The sequence below is a fragment of the Andrographis paniculata genome, unplaced genomic scaffold, assembly GCF_009805555.1.
Source record: "Andrographis paniculata isolate CXL003 unplaced genomic scaffold, ASM980555v1 Contig57END, whole genome shotgun sequence".
Classification (NCBI taxonomy): Eukaryota; Viridiplantae; Streptophyta; class Magnoliopsida; order Lamiales; family Acanthaceae; genus Andrographis; species Andrographis paniculata.
The window spans coordinates 1,619,386-1,639,390 of NW_026137592.1; the positions used below are offsets into that span (position 1 = coordinate 1,619,386).

The following is a 20,005-nucleotide window of genomic DNA, read 5'->3' on the forward strand; positions in this document are numbered from 1 at the left end:
CCTGAAGTCATATCCGACCATTGACATGACATCCACTTAAACCCTAGATTGGTGTTCGGGCCGGGCTGGCCCGCTTCCACCGTAGTCGTCGGTCCGCCGCACCAATTGAAATCGAGTTCTCAAAAACAATTTATAGTAACAGCAATTGCGCCTCCATGAGTTCCTCGCAGTTTAGCAGCCTATTGCTTCCGCCGGTGTTCGCTCCGCAGCTTCGTCGCCTTTCTTTCCTCCAGTCTCACTTTGGTGCCAACGGTGAGTCTGTATTTTGTTGCCTGCGAAACGTTACTACACGTTTGTTTGTTTCCGAGTGGTGATATTTAGTCATGGAGTTTTCATTTTAGAAATGTTAAAAGTGGAATAGGAGTGCCGGAACTTATATATACTTCTGATTCTGAGCGTGTGAATGGTGGATTTTAGATTTCAGTAAATTTGAAACAGGAAATGCTAGGGCATGCGCCGTGTAGAACTGTAGATAGAACTTTCATGAAAAAATGTTCATGATCATGTTAGCATATTGGCATTTAGCAGAGGTGCACCATTTGCGACTCCAGTTCTATCTATTGGCAGAGGTTTTCATCTGATTACTGTGAATATAAGTGTTGAAGAGCTTTCGTAATATAGATTTTAGAATAATTTCAATATATAAAGTAGTGCTATATATATATCAAGACATGGTATCTTTATAACTTGATTTTGTTTCCTATTTTTCCATTATGATAATCTGTGCAATTGAGGCGCTTTTTTACTAGTTTCTACCCTCTAGAGATTTTTCATTTCAAAATTCTAACTAGTAATACAGTAAACTTGCTTGTATGAGGGCTAGTGCTCCAACTACTAGAAAAAAAAAACGCGTGGGCATCACTGAGGTTTCTGTAGCCGCTGCTTAAATTTTTTGGTATGCCAATGTTTGTAATTTCCATAATGTTTTTTGTTGTCATGAAACTAGACAGGTACTCTTAGGAATTCCTGCAGTCCTCTCCTTAGAGCTAAAGAATCGTCCTTGAGGAGTATGGCTACGGTAAGTTCTCAAACATTGCATCGATGTTTCATTTGTTTAGTAAAACACTAAATGCAGTCATACAATCAAAGAGAATTATGATCATGTTAAAAATATTCATATTTGTATGCATTTACTAGACCAATGAAAGCCAATTTAGCCTTTGACTCGTATGCCTGTCATAAACCTGGTTTGATATCGTGAAACAGGATGAAAACATCGTTGGAAGTGTTAGACAACAACTTGCAAAGTTGTTTGAAGAATCCTTGAGAGTTACAGTTCCTGAGGAGTTGGATGTGGATCCTCTTATTGCTCCATGCCAAAATGCTAAATTTGGTGACTATCAATGGTATTACTCATTCTTTCTCTCATTCATCAAATTCTTTTCCTTTTTCACGTATTGAAAAAACACACAGTGTGTCTCTAGACTGGTGGAGAAGCCAATCATGTGGACCTTATTTGTGATTGCACATTTTGGAATTTTTTTTCTTCTTGATACAGCAATAATGCCATGTCTCTGTGGTCGAAAATTAAGGGAAAGGGTACCCAGTTCAGAGGTCCTCAACCAATAGGACAGGTGTTGACAAGTATAAAGCCTTTCTTTTAATTCTCAAGTAATTACATGTATAGTGCTGGCATGAATTGTATGTTTACTTCATTACTTGTGTTTCCTTCATAGGCCATTATGAAGAACCTTCCTGCATCAGAGATGATAGATTCCTGCTCAATTGCTGGAGCTGGCTTTGTAAATGTTGTGTTATCTCGCCAATGGATTGCTGAAGTAATTACTGCATTGCCAATTTTAAAGTGAAATATACTAATCTCCTGTGAAACTCTTATGATTTTATTACTTAAATGGTGCAGAGCATTCAAAAAATGCTAACCGATGGGATTGAAACATGGTCTCCTAGGCTACCTGTTAAAAGGGCCATAGTTGATTTTTCATCACCAAATATAGCGAAAGAAATGCATGTTGGTCATTTAAGATCAACAATAATCGGAGATACTCTGGCCAGGATGTTGGAATACTCAAATGTGGAGGTTCTTCGAAGAAACCATGTTGGAGACTGGGGGACACAGGTATTATCTTCATGTTGCCAGCCACAAATGGTTACATCCTTCCTTTTTGGTCATTAATATGTTCCCGTACTGCTGCATGTATGTTGTTGTGAATCTATTAGCTTTTCTCACAGTCCCTTTGTTCTGAATTTGTGTTTTTATCATTTTCCTCCTAGAAAACTGCAATATTTAATTTTTATTTTTCCTTGATGCTGATACAAAGCAATTTTTCAATATTGGAGTGCAATTTCCTGGAAATGAGTAATGTTCATTGCAAGTATATCATGTTTTCTGATGTTGGCTTAATTCTTTCCAGTTTGGTATGCTTATAGAACACCTATTTGATGCATTTCCACATGGGGAAGTTAGTGATCAAGCCATTGGAGACCTGGAGGTGAGGTGAAATAATTAAGTACTCGTCTGTCCTTACCTTGTGGATTTACACTATCCCTTAGACAATGGCATAGTAGTGCATGTAATTTCTGTATGTTGATCAAATACTGATGTAGTGATTTATTGTAGTTCATTAACTGAGTGAATTGTCATGTGGAATCACATAATACACTTCATTTTTGCTAGTACTTCGTCAGGGAACTTCTGAATGTAAAGAGAAGCATTTTGTTTTTTACTGCATTATGTATTATCAAAGCCAAAGTAATCTGATTCATTGCATTTCCCTCTCTAGAACACTATCTAGTCACCAACATAATTAGATCTTCATCTTTGGCATGTTAGAGGTGAATTCACACCACATTATAGTCAATGAATCTTTGGGCTTTTTATTTTTGTCTTTTTACTATTTCATTTGCTCCTATTTCTGACTTTCCTGCCTTTTCAGACGTTTTACAAGGCCTCAAAGCAGAGATTTGATAGTGACCCTCCTTTCAAGGAGAGGGCTCAACGGGCTGTAGTAAGTCTTCAGGTAATTGTCTGGGTTGCTTAAGGATTATTTTGGGTAATTTCTTGCCTATTTTTTGTTGTTCTGCTGCGCAATACTCAGCAAGAAATAATGATCTCAGTTTCTAGTTGTGTTCAACTGCAGCTTTCTGTTTATACTCTCTGTACATGTTTTATCTTTATTGCAGGCTGGAGATGAGAGATATCGAAATGCATGGGCTCAAATTTGTGAAATTAGTCGAAGAGGCTTTGAAAGGGTTTATGAACGACTTGGGGTTCATTTAGAGGAAAAGGTATTAAAGGAACTTTGCTTTAGGTTTGCTAGTGCTTCCCATTTGAAGCTTTTGGAAGATATTTTCTGCATCATGTGATCCCTAGAGGTTTAATGTGCCAATTTTACATTGTATTTCTGGTGATTCAGGCAATACTTAGTTTGTTTTCTCAGCTGCCTTGTAATATCCATTGCTTTAATCAATTTTCACTCTTCACCAGGGATGAGGCCCTTACAATTTATAGGATATGTCTATAATGTTATTTTGTTTGCACGTGTTTTCAATTTCTGCTAAATATGCATTTTTATTTTTATTTTCTCATCTGCAGGGGGAAAGCTTCTACAATCCTTATATACCTGGGACTCTTAAGCTATTGGATGAAAAAAAATTAATTCAAGAAAGTGAAGGTGCTCGTGTTATTGTTATTGAAGGGAAAAATATACCATTTATTGTTGTCAAGAGGGATGGTGGATACAACTATGCCTCGACTGATCTTTCTGCTTTATGGTGAGTCTGTTTCCATTACTTTACTGACTGATGTTTGTGTGTGGAAGCTTTCTCCATTCCAATCTTATTCTATCATAATATGCATGCCACGCCTTTTGTTATTGTCTCAGATCATCGGCTGAATGAACTTTGATCTAAATGTCTTCACATGTTTCTAATAGGGTTGGCATCAATATTTATAATCATCACCTTAGTTGCTCGGTCTGATGCATTGCAACAATCATTTTGTGATATCAGAACCTGTACATATAGTTTATAAGCTCTTTGTTGCATGAATGATTTAAAGCGCTTTTACTTCAAGACACATGGGGTGCAATTTACAGGTACCGACTAAATGAGGAAAAGGCTGAGTGGATTATATATGTAACTGATGTTGGTCAGCGTGAGCACTTCGAAATGTTATTTACTGTAAGTATGGAGTCCTGATGTATTGCATGCCTATATATGTTGATATGTGTGGCTAAAAGCCTATCTGCAATATTCTTTCAGGCTGCCAAATTAGCAGGTTGGCTTCCAGCAGAGGATAATAAGTATCCTAAAGCTAGCCATGTAGGTTTTGGGCTTGTCCTGGGGGAGGACGGGAAGCGGTTCCGTACTCGCAGTACTGAAACTGTCAAATTGGTTGATTTACTTGATGAAGCCAAAAATAGATGCAAAGCTGCTCTAATCGAAAGAGGTATAATTTTCTTCTTTTATAATTATTTTAAAGTCTTTAAATATATTGCGTAAACTACTTTGTGCTCTGAAATTCGAAAAAGCTGAGTTCTTCAATTATATCTCAGGCAAAGATAAGGAGTGGAGTGAAGAGGAGCTTGATAAAACTGCTGAAGCAGTTGGATATGGTGCTGTTAAGTGAGTAATCTTCTTCATGCCATAAAACATATATTATGTATATGAATGATAGCTTTCATTTCGTTCTGCATATTAGTTTAATGCATATTAGATCTGCCATATCTGCGGGATGCTTTATTTGGTTTTATTTTTGACTAATACTCCAAAACCTTGATGCATTTGCATGTGCTATTTTGTTCGGTTTGACAGGCAGGCTACACTAATCTTCCCATTTGATTTTCTTGTTATTGGATTTCTGATCAATGTATTTCATTTACCTTTTTTCACATGTTTGTATTACACAGATACGCCGATCTCAAGAATAACAGGACTACCAACTACACCTTTAGTTTTGACCAAATGCTCAACGACAAGGTGCGCGCCGTGCATTCCCTAGAAACATGAATCACATTGACGAAGAAAATGAATCCCACATATTAATTTGTTCTTTATTTGAATCAGGGAAATACTGCTGTCTATTTGTTATATGCACATGCTCGGATCTGCTCTATTATCCGGAAATCGGGTAAAGACATAGATGAATTGATAAAGGTAATCAGCCCTCTTTCCCGGGCAAGCAGCATTGCGTAGTTATTGCGCCATTGCCATCCGTGTAATGTTTGCCTATTTTCACACGATCTTATTTATGCTCGCAGACGGGAACTCTAGACCTAGCTCATCCCGACGAACGTGTATTAGGACTTCATCTGCTCCAGTTTGCTGAGGTACTCTCAACTTGATCTTAGGATCCTCTTCTCCCTGGCATCAAAATATATACTTACTGTGTGTGTGTGTCTCTCTCTCTCCTCTTTCAGAAAGTTGAAGAGGCCTGCAACAATCTGTTACCCAATGTGGTGTGTGAATATTTGTACAATTTATCCGAAGATTTCACAAGATTCTACACCAACTGCCAGGTATGAATGAATAAATGAATCTGTTATGCATATATATATATATATTTACATGTGATATAACGGAGCCATTATTGTCTGAATCTTGAACAACTAAGCACCACTGCCATGCACAAAACATGCCATGATGTGGAATTACTTATTTTATCATCTTCATTATTGATATTTATATTTATTTATTTACTTGCAGGTTGTGGGATCAGCAGAAGAGACAAGCCGGCTGCTACTCTGCGAGGCTACAGCACGTGTCATGCGCATGTGCTTCCATTTGCTTGGAATCACTCCCGTTTACAAAATTTAAATCCCACCCCTCGTAATTTAAATGTATTAACATTATACGTGTTTCCATTTTTAATCACCATTTTGAACCAATTGAACTTTCTTCTTCAGTATATTTATTTGCCAATCTGTCGTGCAAAAATATATAGAAGGAATATTGAATTTATTTGTGAGATCCACATCCAGCTGTCAAGTTCCTATTGGTGCATTGCATTTGGAAGGCGTGGGTCCCGCCGGACGGCAATTTGAAATATACCTCACCCACTTGGTTAATAAATTAATATAAAATGCCGACTCGGTTTTGCTCTGTTCTGTTATCTCCCTACGGTTCTCTACAGTTTCACCGTGTGTCAATATGTCGGTGTAACGACTATAGTTATAATTGAACCGCATCGTACGAGAGTCACTGCAGGAAAAGCTCACGGGCCTCTTCAAATATCCCTTCCTCCCTCCATTTTTTGTCTCTCACTTGGCCTTCCCAGAGTGATTCCTCGGTCCCTCACGTTTTTTCTTTTTCTTGACTGAGAGAGGGAGGGAAACTGTGCAGTGACCATGAGAGAAATCTTGCACGTTCAGGGAGGCCAGTGCGGCAACCAAATCGGATCGAAATTCTGGGAGGTGATCTGCGATGAGCATGGCGTGGATCCGACTGGTAGGTTTAATGGCGATGAGGCATCCGCCGACACGCAGCTGGAGCGAATCAATGTGTATTTCAATGAGGCATCCGGCGGAAGGTACGTGCCACGCGCTGTGCTCATGGATCTGGAGCCGGGGACTATGGATGCTATCAGATCCGGTCCGTACGGGCAGATCTTCCGCCCAGACAATTTTGTTTTCGGGCAGTCAGGCGCGGGGAACAATTGGGCGAAGGGGCATTATACAGAGGGTGCGGAGTTGATTGATGCGGTGCTCGATGTTGTGAGAAAGGAAGCTGAAAACTGCGATTGCTTACAAGGTATTTCTTTATATGATATTTTTTTTGGAATATGAACACTGTTTTTCGTTTTGTTTAGATTTGGATCTGAATTTTGAAGTAGAATTCCAGTGTGTTGTTTTGATCTACCCGTGCTTTGCTTGCATATGTTTTCCTTTTCGGCGTGTGGATATTTGAGAGTTGATTCTGATTCTCATTGCAGGTTATTGTTATTGATTTTGGCTAGTTTGTCCTGCTGTGACTTTTGATTTACTTCGCGCTCTAGATTGAGAAACATTTGGTGTTGATTTAGCTTGATGATGTTATTTTGCTTGAAATCTTTTACTGTTTTCCGAAGATATCAATTACAGCATGAGATCTGATCCTCTACTACTTAACCTTTTCATATGCCTTAAATCTTTCTACCAGTCTTAATGTTAGTGATTCTTCTGTATGTCAGTTTGGAGATGCATAGGATCTATGATTTGAGCACAAATATAGTGGTCTGAAGTGCTGATTGTTAAACTAAATTGGTATGATAGGATTTCAAGTATGCCACTCTCTGGGAGGAGGCACTGGTTCCGGCATGGGTACCCTCTTGATCTCAAAGATCAGAGAGGAATATCCCGACAGAATGATGCTTACCTTCTCCGTTTTCCCTTCCCCAAAGGTCTCCGACACTGTTGTCGAGCCCTACAACGCCACGCTCTCAGTGCACCAATTGGTCGAGAACGCCGATGAATGCATGGTCCTCGACAACGAAGCACTCTACGACATCTGTTTCAGGACTCTGAAGCTCAGCACTCCAAGCTGTTAGTATTCACCCATTAATAAGTGCTCGTTTTGTCGCATTAAATTCTTTTGTTCTAAAAAGTTGACGATGTTTGCAGTTGGCGACTTGAATCACTTAATTTCCGCGACAATGAGCGGCGTGACCTGCTGCCTCCGATTCCCCGGCCAGCTGAACTCCGATCTCCGGAAGCTAGCCGTGAACCTAATCCCATTCCCGCGTCTCCATTTCTTCATGGTTGGATTCGCCCCTCTCACCTCCCGCGGATCCCAACATTACATCTCTCTCACAGTCCCGGAGCTGACGCAACAAATGTGGGACGCCAAGAACATGATGTGCGCCGCAGATCCGCGCCACGGACGCTACCTGACAGCCTCGGCCATGTTCCGTGGGAAAATGAGCACGAAAGAGGTGGACGAGCAAATGCTGAACGTGCAGAACAAGAACTCGTCCTACTTTGTGGAGTGGATCCCGAACAATGTGAAGTCGAGCGTGTGCGACATCCCTCCTAGAGGGCTGAAAATGGCGTCGACGTTCGTGGGGAACTCGACGTCAATCCAGGAAATGTTCCGGCGAGTGAGCGAGCAGTTCACGGCCATGTTCCGGCGAAAGGCGTTCTTGCATTGGTACACGGGAGAAGGTATGGATGAGATGGAGTTTACGGAAGCGGAGAGTAATATGAACGATTTGGTTGCAGAGTATCAGCAATATCAGGACGCCACCGCCGACGAGGACGAGGAGGAGTACGAGAACGAAGAAGGCGCGGAGCAGGAATACGATGCCTAAGACATGAGTGAGTATCTCTCTCGACTGGTCTGTTTTTTTTAAGTATATGAAATTGAAATTGGTGTTTTCCATTGGCTTTATGCGTCGTTTTCTGTATTGGCTCTCGTCTTTTCTTCTTCTTCTTCTTCTTCCTTTGGAAAGGACCTTTATCGTTTTCTGGCTTTGGTTTGTGGGAATGCTTATGTTGGGGGTGGTTGGATTTATATATATATCGACAGCTGGCTGATGGTTCTTGTCTATATATTTATTCTTTTTTTTTTTAATGTAAGTATATAAATTAACTAAATAAATTAATAACATAATGAAAAAACAATACTCTAGCTACTTAAGAGGAGCTCCGGTTAAGAAGGGCGGTAGTGGTGTAGAGGTTGCAAAAATTTGAAAAAATTTAAAAATAAGTATTTTGATTTGATGATTTGTGAGATAAAAAATATATTAATATGATATTTTTGAAAAAATAAATAGTGTCAAATAAATGAAAATGTGTGGTGTAAACCGAGTCTATATCAACATTTTTTTGTTTTAAATAATTCAAAATCTTACCAAATCTAAAATCATATAAATAAAAGAGGGTGGTGTGAGTCTTTTTGAGTTTTTTTCTTTTTTTCACTTTATTGTCAATATATCTATAGATGTTATATGGATATATATTTTATACTGAAATTAATTATAATATATATATTACTATCATTATCGTTCAAATGTCCTTTCATTTGACTTGATAGAAGTTCTACTAAAAATATGTACAAATAGATTTTATTTTTTTTATTAAAAAAAATAGAATAAAAATAAATTTAAATTACAGATAAGGTATATAGATTATTCTTTTATAATGTTAGTTTATAACATGTTATATTCGTATTATACTATTAATATAAATTGTATAAATTATGTGTTATCAATATTGTGCTGAATCAATGGCAACCCTCTTCAACTATTATCTCTACTCGCTAGTCACCATTTCGTTTAATTTTCATTTATCGAAATTCGATTTTATATAGACCACAATGTATTTAATATCCGGACAAACAAAGTTTTATTCGGACGAAAATTCCTACCCATAAATAACAAACAAACACCCCAACTTCCCTACAGATTCTCCAAAAACTAAAATATAATATTCTTCCTATCATTCAAATTTATTTATTTATTTATTTTTCTTTATAATAGCCATTTAAATTTATTGTCGTTTTTTAGTAAATTTTTTTTTTTTTACTTTTTCACCCAAAAAAATAAAAATTTTTATTTTTATTTAATTTTTTTAAAATACTTGTCGAGTACACTAGCTGATGAAGTAATAAATAACGAATTTTTCTGATAAGGAAACGTGGCGCTGATCGCAGCCGTAGATCAATTTTTCAATGGACGAATATATTCTCTTCTTCTTAAACTAAATTTCTACCCAAAAGAGAGAGCATCAATCCCTTCAAAATAAATAAATAAACATCACCAAGCTCTTCAATAACAATCAATCAATAAATGATCATCAGAAATTGCAGAGTGAATCAAAGAATTTAAGTTCAAATTTATAAGAATTGAAGAAATTGAATCATCAATTCATATTAATTAATGGGTTGGTTTGTGAGAGAAAAGAGGGGTGAGGGTGTGAGCTGGAAGGACCAAACCCTAGATTCACTATCTCTGCCTCCTTCGCCATTGCTGCTCTTCTTCCTGCTCTTCCTAATGTTCATCTCCATCGCAACTTATTCCGAGCTCAAGGGGAGGATGGAGAGGGGAATCATGGCCTTTAGGCTGCCTCTCCTGCTGCTGCTGCCGTTGATCGCCGTCGCCGTTTTGATGCTCGGCAGCTGCAGCAGGTGGCGCCGCCTAGATGCCGCCGGAGGCCTGCCGCCGTTGGGGCTGGCGGCGGCGGTGGTGGTGCTGCTTGTGCTGGCTTATCATCAGTCGTCGTTTCAGTCGGGATGGTTTAGATCCATTTAGGGTATCATTAATTGATTTATAATTTATATATCTATATAATTCAATCTTGTTTAATAATTTTGTGCATGCCATCATGTATATATATATATATATATGTCATATGTGTGTTTTAATTTAATTAAGTTATGTATGTACCATCGTAATACTAATTTTAATTTCGTTTCTGAGTTAAATTCATGTGTTCAGTCAAATATTTATGCAGATCAAATTCTCCATATAAATATTGTTAAAAAATGGTAAGATATAAAAATATAACTACCTATAATATATACTTTCTCGTCCCAAATCAAGAGTGTCACTTGGGATTTCGTAGAATAGTACTCCCTCCGTCATGCAAATATACTCATTTGACCGGACACGAATTTTAATAAAAGTGAGTAATAATTGTTAATTTTTCATTTTATAGTAAAAAATAGTACAAAAGTAGAATGATTTTTTACTTTAAAAAAAATAAAAATATTTTTCGATGATAACCGAAAAAAAATAAAAATTAATCATAGTTTATCTGTGATTGATTTATATCACAATCTTTATAATTCAATCTGATAATTATTTCATTTCAAAATTGAAAAAAAATATATAAATATACATACATATTCTACAAACCCAAATTGTAATCAAAATTTTAGATTCAATCAAAGGAACACACAGCAGAGAAAGTTGAAAAACAAGTTCTAATAATCCCAGAAATTTACACATGAATTCTTTCTACATATACATTTTGACAGCAATAGTATCATATCATATCATATAATTAGCTTCATACAACACAAGGAGACGATGACTTACTCGCGAGCATTTCGAATTTGCATCTTCGAATCGAGAGGAGAGGATGAACACCATCATAATCATTTCTTGATCTTTTTACTCGAACGACTGCTTCCCTGCGCAAAAAACACACGATTAATCCATCATAAAAAAAAAAAAAAAAGACATAACTTTTACATGGCACGATCGATACCTTTGTAAACAATCGCCTCGCAGGAGCCTTTCCCCCAGTCGACTTCCGAGCCGTGGGCTTAATGTGAGACCTCTACACAAACCGAAATAAAACAAACTGTTAATTTGAAGTTTTGGAATTTTGAAAAATTTTAAGAATAGTGCCAAAAGTTCGAAAAAGTGTTCGTGTAAAAGCGAATCATATAAAATTTTTCGATAACACGAATTAATAGAGGATATACGAGCAATTAAATTTATCCCTTTTCTTACCATGGGAGAAAAGCTCTTCCTCTCTAACTGCGTACGATGATGATCCATTGCGACAATCTTATTATCATCAACTGTGTACGATGATGATCCCAATCTTGATTTTAAATGTTCGATTTCTTTCAAAAGCCGCAATATTTCCTCGCCTTTTTGAACCGACTCTGTTTCCTTTTTACCCAATTCTGCTCTCAGTTCTTGATTTGATGATTCTAAGCTCTCTTCTTTGTCCACAAGGATTTTCATCTTTTCATTTACTTTCTCAACTTGGTCGTTCTTCTTCCTTAATCGATCGGAAAAGTCTCTCTCCATTTTCACACTCTGATTCTGAATAAAACTCTTCTCTGATTTAAGAGCAGAAATCTCAGTCTCCTTCTCCAATCTATATTCGTCGAATTCACTCTTCAGCTTCCTAACCTCATTTTTTAGAGCTCGATTTTCGCCTTCATCACAAACATCATTTGATTCAATCTGCACAATATTATTTATGTACTCTATAAGCAACACGCCATTGAAAAATCAATAATCCGGGAACCGTAAGAGAAAATATAAGAACTCACATTAGGCTCCAAATGTTTTTCGGAGAGATATTCGAACCATTCTCTAAAGTCGGCGAGATCGTTCTCCGAATTCTCTACAAACAATGGTAGATTTTCTCATCTGAATTTTGCTATACAATAGTAGAAAATATTGAAGAAGAAAAAATCATTAGAAGCACAGGCTATTAAACTATTCCACCAATCACACAATTGGTAAATTTTGGAATTTTTCAAAAGAAAATATCACATCGATGTTTTACCATTCTCAAAATTTTACAAAACTACAAAAGTTTGGAAACTTTCAGAACCAGATGATAACAATAGAATTGAATTTTCTTTTTTTGGCGAATCTTGCTTTCGATGAACAATGTGAAATTTGAAATAAGCAAACTAACCGTATCGAAGATGATAAATGAAAGCCTCTCGATCTTTCAAAGCAAACATGAGTTCCCCTTTCGAAGAATTAACTTTCTGCTCCATCTTCATCTGTATTAAAAATCAGTAATAATTAAAACCCTAATTTCTGCCCCAATTATTAGGGTTTACGCAGCCGAGCACAAGAAAGGGAAATTGTACCTTATATATAACTTCGTTCAAAGATTTAATCCTTTCTTCAAGAAACTGGCGATCTCTCTGCAGATTCTGAGACAATTTCACCAATGCGGTGAAAATTTTGTTCCAATTTTTTTCACGGTCAGGTGCTTCGTTCCGGGATTTGCATCTCCCCATTGCAGAGATATGAAATTTACAAGAAAATAAATGAAAAGACTTAATTAACACAGTAGGAATGAAGGATTTCTTCCCCCAGATGAAGAAAGAAAGCAGAAGAGCGAGGGAATTCAAAATTGAGCCAACGGTCGAAATTTGTCACAACGGTCGGAAATTTGGGGGATGTAGGTTTTATGACGTTGCTCTTTTGGGGATTATGGAGTTCGTATTTATATTTATAGTTAGGGTGTGTTTGTTTGGGAGTTTGGATTTTGGATTGGGATTTGAACAGTAAAAATTTTGAATTTGAATAGTTGTATGATGTGATATAAATAGGTGTTGATGTGATGTTTTGAATGTAAAATTGATTTTTAGTATAATATAAAAAATGAAAAATAGATGTTTGATTTGATTTTTTGGGGGAAAAATTTTGGATGAACAGTAGAATTTTGATAAAATCCTACAACCGAACACACCCTTAAATAATATATTAATATAAGTAATATTTTGTGATATATAAAAATATATATATTAACTAATATGTTACCCAAAATATTACTACATTCATCTAAGATATTTTGAACTTATTACCGCAGATATAAGAATTTAGAATTTAGGTAAAATATAATTAATAGATAATTAAAAATATATTAATAAAAATAATTATTATTTAGTAAAAGTAATTATAAATTAAGAAATAGTTTAATTAAAATTAAAAAAATTATAAAATTTAAAATATAGTTAAAATGTATAATTATATTTTCAAAAATAGAATAGACAAGTTAGGTAGGACGAACGAAAATAAAAATATGGACAAATTATATGGGACGAAGGGAATATTTGAATAAAAATATACGTTTCATATAAATCATAACAAAATTAAATATTAGATTTAATATCATAGACTCTATTTACATAATCAAATTTTGTTTATTTGTTACTATTTATTTTAATAAAACATGGCATCATATATATTTTTTATTTCACAAAATATTGTATCATATAATAATTTTTATTTTTAAAATTTCAAAAGTTTCCAAAATTTTGGTCAAATCAAAACTTTTTTCTTACTTTCTTTTTTTTTTTTTTTTTTTTCTTTTTATTTCATACATGATTTTAAATTTTTTTTAAGAAATCGAAAAATCCATTGAATTCCAACAGGTTTATTCTGATAATCATCGAAAAATATTTCGAACTATAACAATATTGAATAGAATTTAGAATGATTAAAGAAAAAGAAAAGCCCTAAATCTTAATTATGATATGATCCCTTATGAAATTCTTTTGGGATTTGTTTCTTTGGGATTGGAATCCAATTTGTGGTTCCAAAATAGTAAGGCTTTATTTTTATAGATTTTTTAGATTTTCTTTAATTCTTGTAAAGAATAAAATATTAAGTATTTTATTTAATATTTTGTAAATATATATATTGGATATAATAGTTGTTTAAAAGAAAATAATAATATTGTTTATTATAATGCAAAAAGAGCCCAACTTTTATCATTTCAATACAATTATTCACCGATATTTTTAGTCTTTTTTTATATAATTTGAAATGTGAATTTTTTTCTTTTTTTAATAAAATATTATATATTTATTAAAAAATGTACATAATAATTTTAGATATTATATGATAATTATTTCATATTGTTGTCAACAAGTATTCACATTATATGTATATATATATATATTTATATAGCGTGTGAATCTGCAGCCGCTATCCTTCGGATGCACTCTGAATAAATATTCGGTCGAACCTAATATCTGCGAATTAGATCCGACAAAACAAATTACATTAGACGAACCATATATAACTTATGAGCTGAGAATTATGAGCATGTTTTACCTACCACATCATGTTATTTGCATGTAAAAAAGTTAGGTGTTAGCTACAATTATTGAATTCTATTTGTGTTACTAACCTTAATTAATCAGTTGTAAATTTGATGATAAACTTACTATTACCATTACATATCTATTTTTTCATTTTAGTCTATTTTAAAATAAATTGTATATTTTTATATTTTTGGTAAAATATAATTTATTAATTTTAAAAAAATATACTTAACAAATATGAATTTAACTTAATTAATTTATAACATATAATAATCTTACATCACGTAAGACTCACTCAAAATTTTTTAATTTATATTTATTTCTCAATTAATAACTATTTTATTTACATTTAAATTCTTTATTTTTTTATAAAATTAGTTTACATTAATCATAAATAAATAAATAAATTTTTTTTATTTTTATTATATAAAATTTTATTATTTACAAAATGATATACATATTATATATATTTATTGAAATATAACTTTTAAAATATCTAAATACATATTCTAATTTTTTAAATTATATATTAATTTTTATTTTAACATTACCAATAATACAACTTACATAAAATAAAAAATATCATAATATAATATTATTAACTAATTAAATATTATTATTTTAAATATGGTATTTCAAATCAAATGTATTATTTAAAATAAGATAAAAGAAATATTTATTTATGGATTATATTTATCTACATAATTGTACAATATTTTATAAAATAAATAAACTTTTTAAAATTTCAAACTAAAGTCTTAACGAATTAATTATTAGATATAGAACGAATTAAATATTAGATATTTTTATTTGTTGATAATATGAAAATAATATTATATATTAAATTTTTGTAAATTTTTATAATATGTATATAGAATCGTAACAATAAAAGAATTATATTGGACAAATAAATCTACATAAAAAAATCCAAATTATTTTTTAAATATGAAAATTCAAAATTGATATAGTTGTATTTTACTAGCTCAATCAACTTAATAACTAATTTCTCAGTAGACTTGATTGTGAAAAGTTTTTATGTTGCGTTTACTTTAGCTTATTATTTTAAATAAAAATAAATACTTCATCCGTCCCATAACAAAGTATCAATTTTTTCATTTTAGTTCGTCCCATAACAAAATATTTATTTCTTTTTTTAATATATGTACTATCTACCTAACATTAAAAATATCCTTATAACTTACAATATATTACACAAATGCCATTACTTTTATATCACACGTACTAATAAGGTTATTTTAGTCATTTCTACTTTATTCCTACTATATCTCAATATAATATTAATATTTCTAAAACTACGTGCAAAAAACAAATGGATATTTACTTTTGGGTCGGAGGGAGTATTAATATACTATTATTTACTTTTTCTTTATATATTACTAATTTATCATTTAATTTCTTCATTTCTATATATATTTAAATTCGTTTGATTGTAATTTTAAAATTAACTTGAAATAAAATATTTAATTTAATTTTTATTTAAATAATTTATAAAAATATCTTTTTTTTTTTTTTTATTGAAGACTAAAAAAATTAATAATACTGATTTTAGTTTTTTTGAAATTACAACAAAACAAAAATTTATAATATTAGTACTCCATCAGTTTGTTAAATTACTCTCACTTTCATTTTTTAGTCTATCCGTAAAATTTATTTTATTATTAATTTTGGCAAAAGTCAATAAAATAATATTTAATTATTATCTTCTATTCTAAATTTATTTACAACAAATGTCCATTACTTTTGTTATATTTTTTTTCTTATTTTTTTTTAATTTATAACTTATTTTTCATAAATACTTTTAAATATTTTTTTTTTGTTATTTTTTTAATAAAATATTTATTTTTATTAATTTATGTGTCGGATCCAAATATATAATTTTTGCGAATTCTTTGTTACATCCCAACGACTTTTCTTACAGAACAAGCGAGTGTGTATAATTACGTACCCTCTCTAACAAGTGGCGACAGCGGTGGGAATAATGCTGCACTGCCTACCGGCTACTGCCTGTGCCTAAAATCTGACGTGGCGGTCACCCATCCCTCTCAGTAGGTGGAATTTAACCGGCATATCCACTTTGACCTCCCGGTTACCGGATTAACCAGTTTTCTCACATGGGGCCCGTCTTTGTCTCAAGCTATTCAACAGAGGAACTCCTGGAGTATCACGCCAGATTCATCCACGCCATCGATTTCCTATGTCGACTGTAATTAACGGCGTGGATTCTCCCTAGGTTACGAATTCGTACTCCTATCCTAATTTTATTATAAACTCTTTCCTTTCTTCATTAAATACGCCTTGTTCCGTTTGGTCTTCTTTTCGGAAAGATTGAAAAGAAATTTTCAGACAGCCATTTCCAGTTCCCCTGTCCAAGGTTTGCTTCTGACTTAAATTTCTCCTTTCTTTTTGATTGTTTTTATTCCAGTTTTCTTTTAAATCCTTCTTCGTGTTCATCGCTTTGGTTTGGATGTTTAATTTTTTGTTATTTTGCTGGTTTGGTTTGGGATTGGATTATAGTGTTGGAAGAACAGGTTTTAAGGTTTAATTTCTGAATGTTCTGGTAATGATTTCCTATTTTTAGCTACGGTTTGTTTTTATCCTATTCGATTTTGTTTTCTTACAAGGATTATTGTTTTTTTGTTCTTCATCTTCGATGTTATTAATGTATGCTTATTAAATGTAGGTTTAGACTTTTGATTGAACTTGTTTCAACTATTAATAGAGGGCAGTCTTTTGATTTTTTAAGATTTTGGATGCTTATAATGCAATGATCGATGCTTATGGCCGTTAAGGATTTTATGGTGCTTTAGGAGATTACCTTGATTTCTTACAAATGCTTATGCTTGTTAAGGATTAGTTATTTATTACTCTACCAAAGTTATGGTGTATTTATTGTGCTAAGATCAATTGTAGCATATAATGTGTGAATAATTGTTATGTGTTGTCGGTTTATTTGTTTTATTTATATTATGTTAATAATATAATTTATTTATATGCTTTAAATCTAGTTTGATTTTTGCCGGGTCAAGGGGGCAAAGTCCCCCTTGCCTGGGTCCGAGGGCTTGGAGTGGCCTCGGCCCAAAGTTACGTAGCATTAGGCTTTTGAGTTCATATTGGGCTGAACCCGTCTGATGTATTTTTTAAATTTATTTGAATAGAATGAGAGATATGCAATCTAGACTAATTTATATGTCGTTTGTTGTTATATCATATGCTATTCGTCATTAAATGTGATGTTGTTAGCATTGTAACGAACTATAAAATTCAGCACAGTAACTGCCGTCTTTTACATTTACTTGAAGGTACAAAGCTCGACACTATGCCTAACCTCGAGGGTTCTCACAATGGAAACGTAAAAAATCAAGACTCCAGCGCATCGTCGCTCTTCGAAATCGGGGAATCGGATTTATGTAGGCTATTGGAGAGGCCGAGGCACGTCAACATCGAGAGGAAGAGATCGTTCGACGAGCGATCCTTTAGCGAGCTGTCGATCACGTCCCCGCCCCGCCAATTCTACAAAAATAGCGAGAACTCGTCCCGTGTATTCGATAATTTCGGGAGCATGTCCGGGCGGAGCACTCCGAGATCGTTTACTTGCGTTGAAGCGCATCCGATCGTCGCCGAGGCTTGGGTGGCCTTGCAACGATCCATCGTGAGCTTTCGCGGACAGCCCGTCGGGACCATTGCTGCGCTCGATCACTCCACCGAGGAACTCAACTACGATCAGGTCGATCTTTTCGAACTTTCGAACAAGTTACTTTAAGGATTTATCGTCGTATGTTCTCTTAAAATTTACGGTGACGATGGCAGGTGTTTGTCCGGGACTTCGTCCCGAGCGCGCTCGCGTTCCTGATGAACGGAGAGCCTGAAATCGTCAAGAATTTCCTCCTCAAGACTCTCCGGCTGCAGTCATGGGAGAAAAAAGTCGATAATTTCACGTTGGGGGCGGGGGTGATGCCAGCGAGTTTCAAAGTGCTTCATGATCCTTCGAGGAATAGCGAGACGATCATTGCCGATTTCGGCGAGTCTGCGATCGGAAGAGTCGCGCCGGTCGACTCCGGATTCTGGTGGATCATTCTGCTCCGAGCGTACACGAAGTCGACTGGAGACACGTCTTTAGCGGAAAGACCCGAATGCCAGAGAGGCATCAGTTTGATCTTAACACTCTGCCTGTCAGAAGGGTTCGACACATTCCCGACGCTTCTCTGCGCCGATGGCTGCAGCATGATCGATCGAAGAATGGTGAGATCGTTTATTCGTTCGAGTTCTTTCTTACATCGAATTCACGGCGAATCGTTTCGATTTTTTTTTTTATTTTTTTTTTCAGGGTGTTTACGGGTACCCGATCGAAATCCAGGCGCTGTTCTTTATGGCGTTACGGTGCGCATTGCAGTTGCTGAAGCAAGACGGCGAGGGGAAGGACTGCGTCGATCGGATATCGAAACGGCTGCACGCGTTGAGCTACCATATGCGTAGCTACTTCTGGCTCGACATCAAACAGCTTAACGACATTTACCGATACAAGACGGAGGAGTACTCGCACACCGCCGTCAACAAATTCAACGTCATGCCGGATTCCCTCCCCGACTGGGTGTTCGACTTCATGCCCAAACACGGTGGGTACTTCATCGGGAACGTCAGCCCCGCGCGGATGGATTTCCGGTGGTTCTGCTTGGGCAACTGCGTCGCGATCCTGTCGTCATTAGCGACTCCTGAACAGGCATCGGCGATCATGGATCTGATCGAGTCGCGGTGGGACGAGCTCGTCGGGGAAATGCCGTTGAAGATATGCTACCCGTCGATGGAGAATCACGAGTGGAGAATCGTCACCGGGTGCGACCCGAAGAACACGAATTGGAGTTACCACAACGGCGGTTCTTGGCCCGGTAACGTTATTTATTCTAATCCATCGATTTTTCGTCTCGAATCGAGATATGAATTTGAATTTTGACGGTTTTTTTTTTTTTTTTGGTGAAGTTCTATTGTGGCTGCTAACTGCGGCGTGCATAAAGTCGGGGCGGCCGCAGCTGGCGCGGCGGGCGATCGAGCTTGCGGAGGTGCGACTGCTGAAGGATCATTGGCCGGAGTATTATGACGGGAAGCTGGGAAGGTACGTCGGGAAGCAGGCGAGGAAGAACCAGACGTGGTCGATCGCCGGGTACTTGGTGGCGAAGATGATGCTGGAGGATCCGTCGCATTTGGGGATGATATCGCTCGAGGAAGACAAGCAGATGAAGCCGCAGATGAAACGGTCGGCTTCGTGGACGTGTTGACACTGACACGCCCCGTGTTGCCGAAAATGTGGCGATGTTTTGGTTTGTAAGGTTTTGACCCGGGCAGTGTTCTATGAAGAATGCCAAAGCTGCTTTGTTCGATCTTATTGTAAACGTCGCTTCTTTTTGTGCATGGACTGTGTTGTAATGTTGTTGATGTACTTCGTTTTGGATTTCCATGTTTTGAATTTTGACCGTTGGAATTTACAAACTATCTGTGTGTTTGTTCGGGGGTATTGAATTTC

The 20,005-nt window shown here is 35.3% G+C and overlaps 5 protein-coding genes across 6 annotated transcripts; 4 read left to right on the forward strand and 1 right to left on the reverse strand.

Moving 5' to 3' along the window:
- The first annotated feature begins 39 nt into the window (after positions 1-39).
- Positions 40-5,880, forward strand: LOC127257413 (arginine--tRNA ligase, chloroplastic/mitochondrial-like). Of its 2 annotated transcripts, none has more exons than XM_051283818.1 (18): positions 40-252; positions 951-1,018; positions 1,207-1,346; positions 1,499-1,574; positions 1,677-1,778; positions 1,862-2,077; positions 2,373-2,450; positions 2,895-2,978; positions 3,142-3,246; positions 3,554-3,732; positions 4,056-4,140; positions 4,222-4,408; positions 4,515-4,584; positions 4,869-4,938; positions 5,026-5,115; positions 5,220-5,288; positions 5,379-5,477; positions 5,665-5,880. In XM_051283818.1, exons 1-18 carry the CDS (start codon positions 156-158, stop codon positions 5,773-5,775), a joined length of 1,926 nt encoding a protein of 641 aa, XP_051139775.1. In that variant the 5' UTR covers positions 40-155; the 3' UTR covers positions 5,776-5,880. The 2 variants fall into 2 exon arrangements, with proteins under 2 accessions (XP_051139775.1, XP_051139776.1); XM_051283819.1 differs by having other exon boundaries at positions 90-252; positions 947-1,018.
- A 321-nt stretch (positions 5,881-6,201) lies between these two features.
- On the forward strand, positions 6,202-8,483 carry LOC127257102 (tubulin beta-1 chain). Its single transcript, XM_051283411.1, has 3 exons — positions 6,202-6,708; positions 7,209-7,478; positions 7,557-8,483. The coding sequence occupies exons 1-3, from the start codon at positions 6,306-6,308 to the stop codon at positions 8,240-8,242; spliced, it is 1,359 nt and encodes a 452-aa protein (XP_051139368.1). The 5' UTR covers positions 6,202-6,305; the 3' UTR covers positions 8,243-8,483.
- Positions 8,484-9,811: 1,328 nt separating this feature from the next.
- Positions 9,812-10,183, forward strand: LOC127257216 (uncharacterized). The gene has a single exon (XM_051283597.1). It carries the CDS (start codon positions 9,812-9,814, stop codon positions 10,181-10,183), a length of 372 nt encoding a protein of 123 aa, XP_051139554.1.
- Positions 10,184-10,761: 578 nt separating this feature from the next.
- On the reverse strand, positions 10,762-12,823 carry LOC127257103 (uncharacterized). Its single transcript, XM_051283412.1, has 6 exons — positions 12,502-12,823; positions 12,321-12,411; positions 11,947-12,020; positions 11,393-11,857; positions 11,145-11,216; positions 10,762-11,067 (listed from the first exon to the last, which is right to left on the reverse strand). Exons 1-6 carry the CDS (start codon positions 12,652-12,654, stop codon positions 11,032-11,034), a joined length of 891 nt encoding a protein of 296 aa, XP_051139369.1. The 5' UTR covers positions 12,655-12,823; the 3' UTR covers positions 10,762-11,031.
- A 3,963-nt stretch (positions 12,824-16,786) lies between these two features.
- LOC127257275 (probable alkaline/neutral invertase B) lies at positions 16,787-19,954 on the forward strand. Its single transcript, XM_051283656.1, has 5 exons — positions 16,787-16,861; positions 17,790-18,214; positions 18,298-18,729; positions 18,815-19,373; positions 19,465-19,954. The coding sequence occupies exons 2-5, from the start codon at positions 17,807-17,809 to the stop codon at positions 19,758-19,760; spliced, it is 1,695 nt and encodes a 564-aa protein (XP_051139613.1). The 5' UTR covers positions 16,787-16,861; positions 17,790-17,806; the 3' UTR covers positions 19,761-19,954.
- Positions 19,955-20,005: the final 51 nt, after the last annotated feature.

What these genes read in the sequence shown, in the direction of transcription:
- LOC127257216 (XM_051283597.1), top strand. Translation starts at nt 9,812, where the DNA reads ATGGGTTGGTTTGTGAGAGAAAAGAGGGGTGAGGGTGTGAGCTGGAAG.
- LOC127257275 (XM_051283656.1), top strand. Translation starts at nt 17,807, where the DNA reads ATGCCTAACCTCGAGGGTTCTCACAATGGAAACGTAAAAAATCAAGAC. An exon ending in AGGAACTCAACTACGATCAG is followed by an intron (nt 18,215 to 18,297) that starts GTCGATCTTTTC and finishes TGACGATGGCAG; the next exon opens with GTGTTTGTCCGGGACTTCGT. An exon ending in GCATGATCGATCGAAGAATG is followed by an intron (nt 18,730 to 18,814) that starts GTGAGATCGTTT and finishes TTTTTTTTTCAG; the next exon opens with GGTGTTTACGGGTACCCGAT.
- LOC127257102 (XM_051283411.1), top strand. Translation starts at nt 6,306, where the DNA reads ATGAGAGAAATCTTGCACGTTCAGGGAGGCCAGTGCGGCAACCAAATC. An exon ending in AAACTGCGATTGCTTACAAG is followed by an intron (nt 6,709 to 7,208) that starts GTATTTCTTTAT and finishes TTGGTATGATAG; the next exon opens with GATTTCAAGTATGCCACTCT. An exon ending in GAAGCTCAGCACTCCAAGCT is followed by an intron (nt 7,479 to 7,556) that starts GTTAGTATTCAC and finishes CGATGTTTGCAG; the next exon opens with TTGGCGACTTGAATCACTTA.
- LOC127257413 (XM_051283818.1), top strand. Translation starts at nt 156, where the DNA reads ATGAGTTCCTCGCAGTTTAGCAGCCTATTGCTTCCGCCGGTGTTCGCT. An exon ending in TTGGAGACTGGGGGACACAG is followed by an intron (nt 2,078 to 2,372) that starts GTATTATCTTCA and finishes AATTCTTTCCAG; the next exon opens with TTTGGTATGCTTATAGAACA. An exon ending in ACTGATCTTTCTGCTTTATG is followed by an intron (nt 3,733 to 4,055) that starts GTGAGTCTGTTT and finishes TGCAATTTACAG; the next exon opens with GTACCGACTAAATGAGGAAA.
- LOC127257103 (XM_051283412.1), bottom strand. Translation starts at nt 12,654, where the DNA reads ATGGGGAGATGCAAATCCCGGAACGAAGCACCTGACCGTGAAAAAAAT. An exon ending in TGAACGAAGTTATATATAAG is followed by an intron (nt 12,412 to 12,501) that starts GTACAATTTCCC and finishes TTTTTAATACAG; the next exon opens with ATGAAGATGGAGCAGAAAGT. An exon ending in GGAAGAGCTTTTCTCCCATG is followed by an intron (nt 11,217 to 11,392) that starts GTAAGAAAAGGG and finishes CGGTTTGTGTAG; the next exon opens with AGGTCTCACATTAAGCCCAC.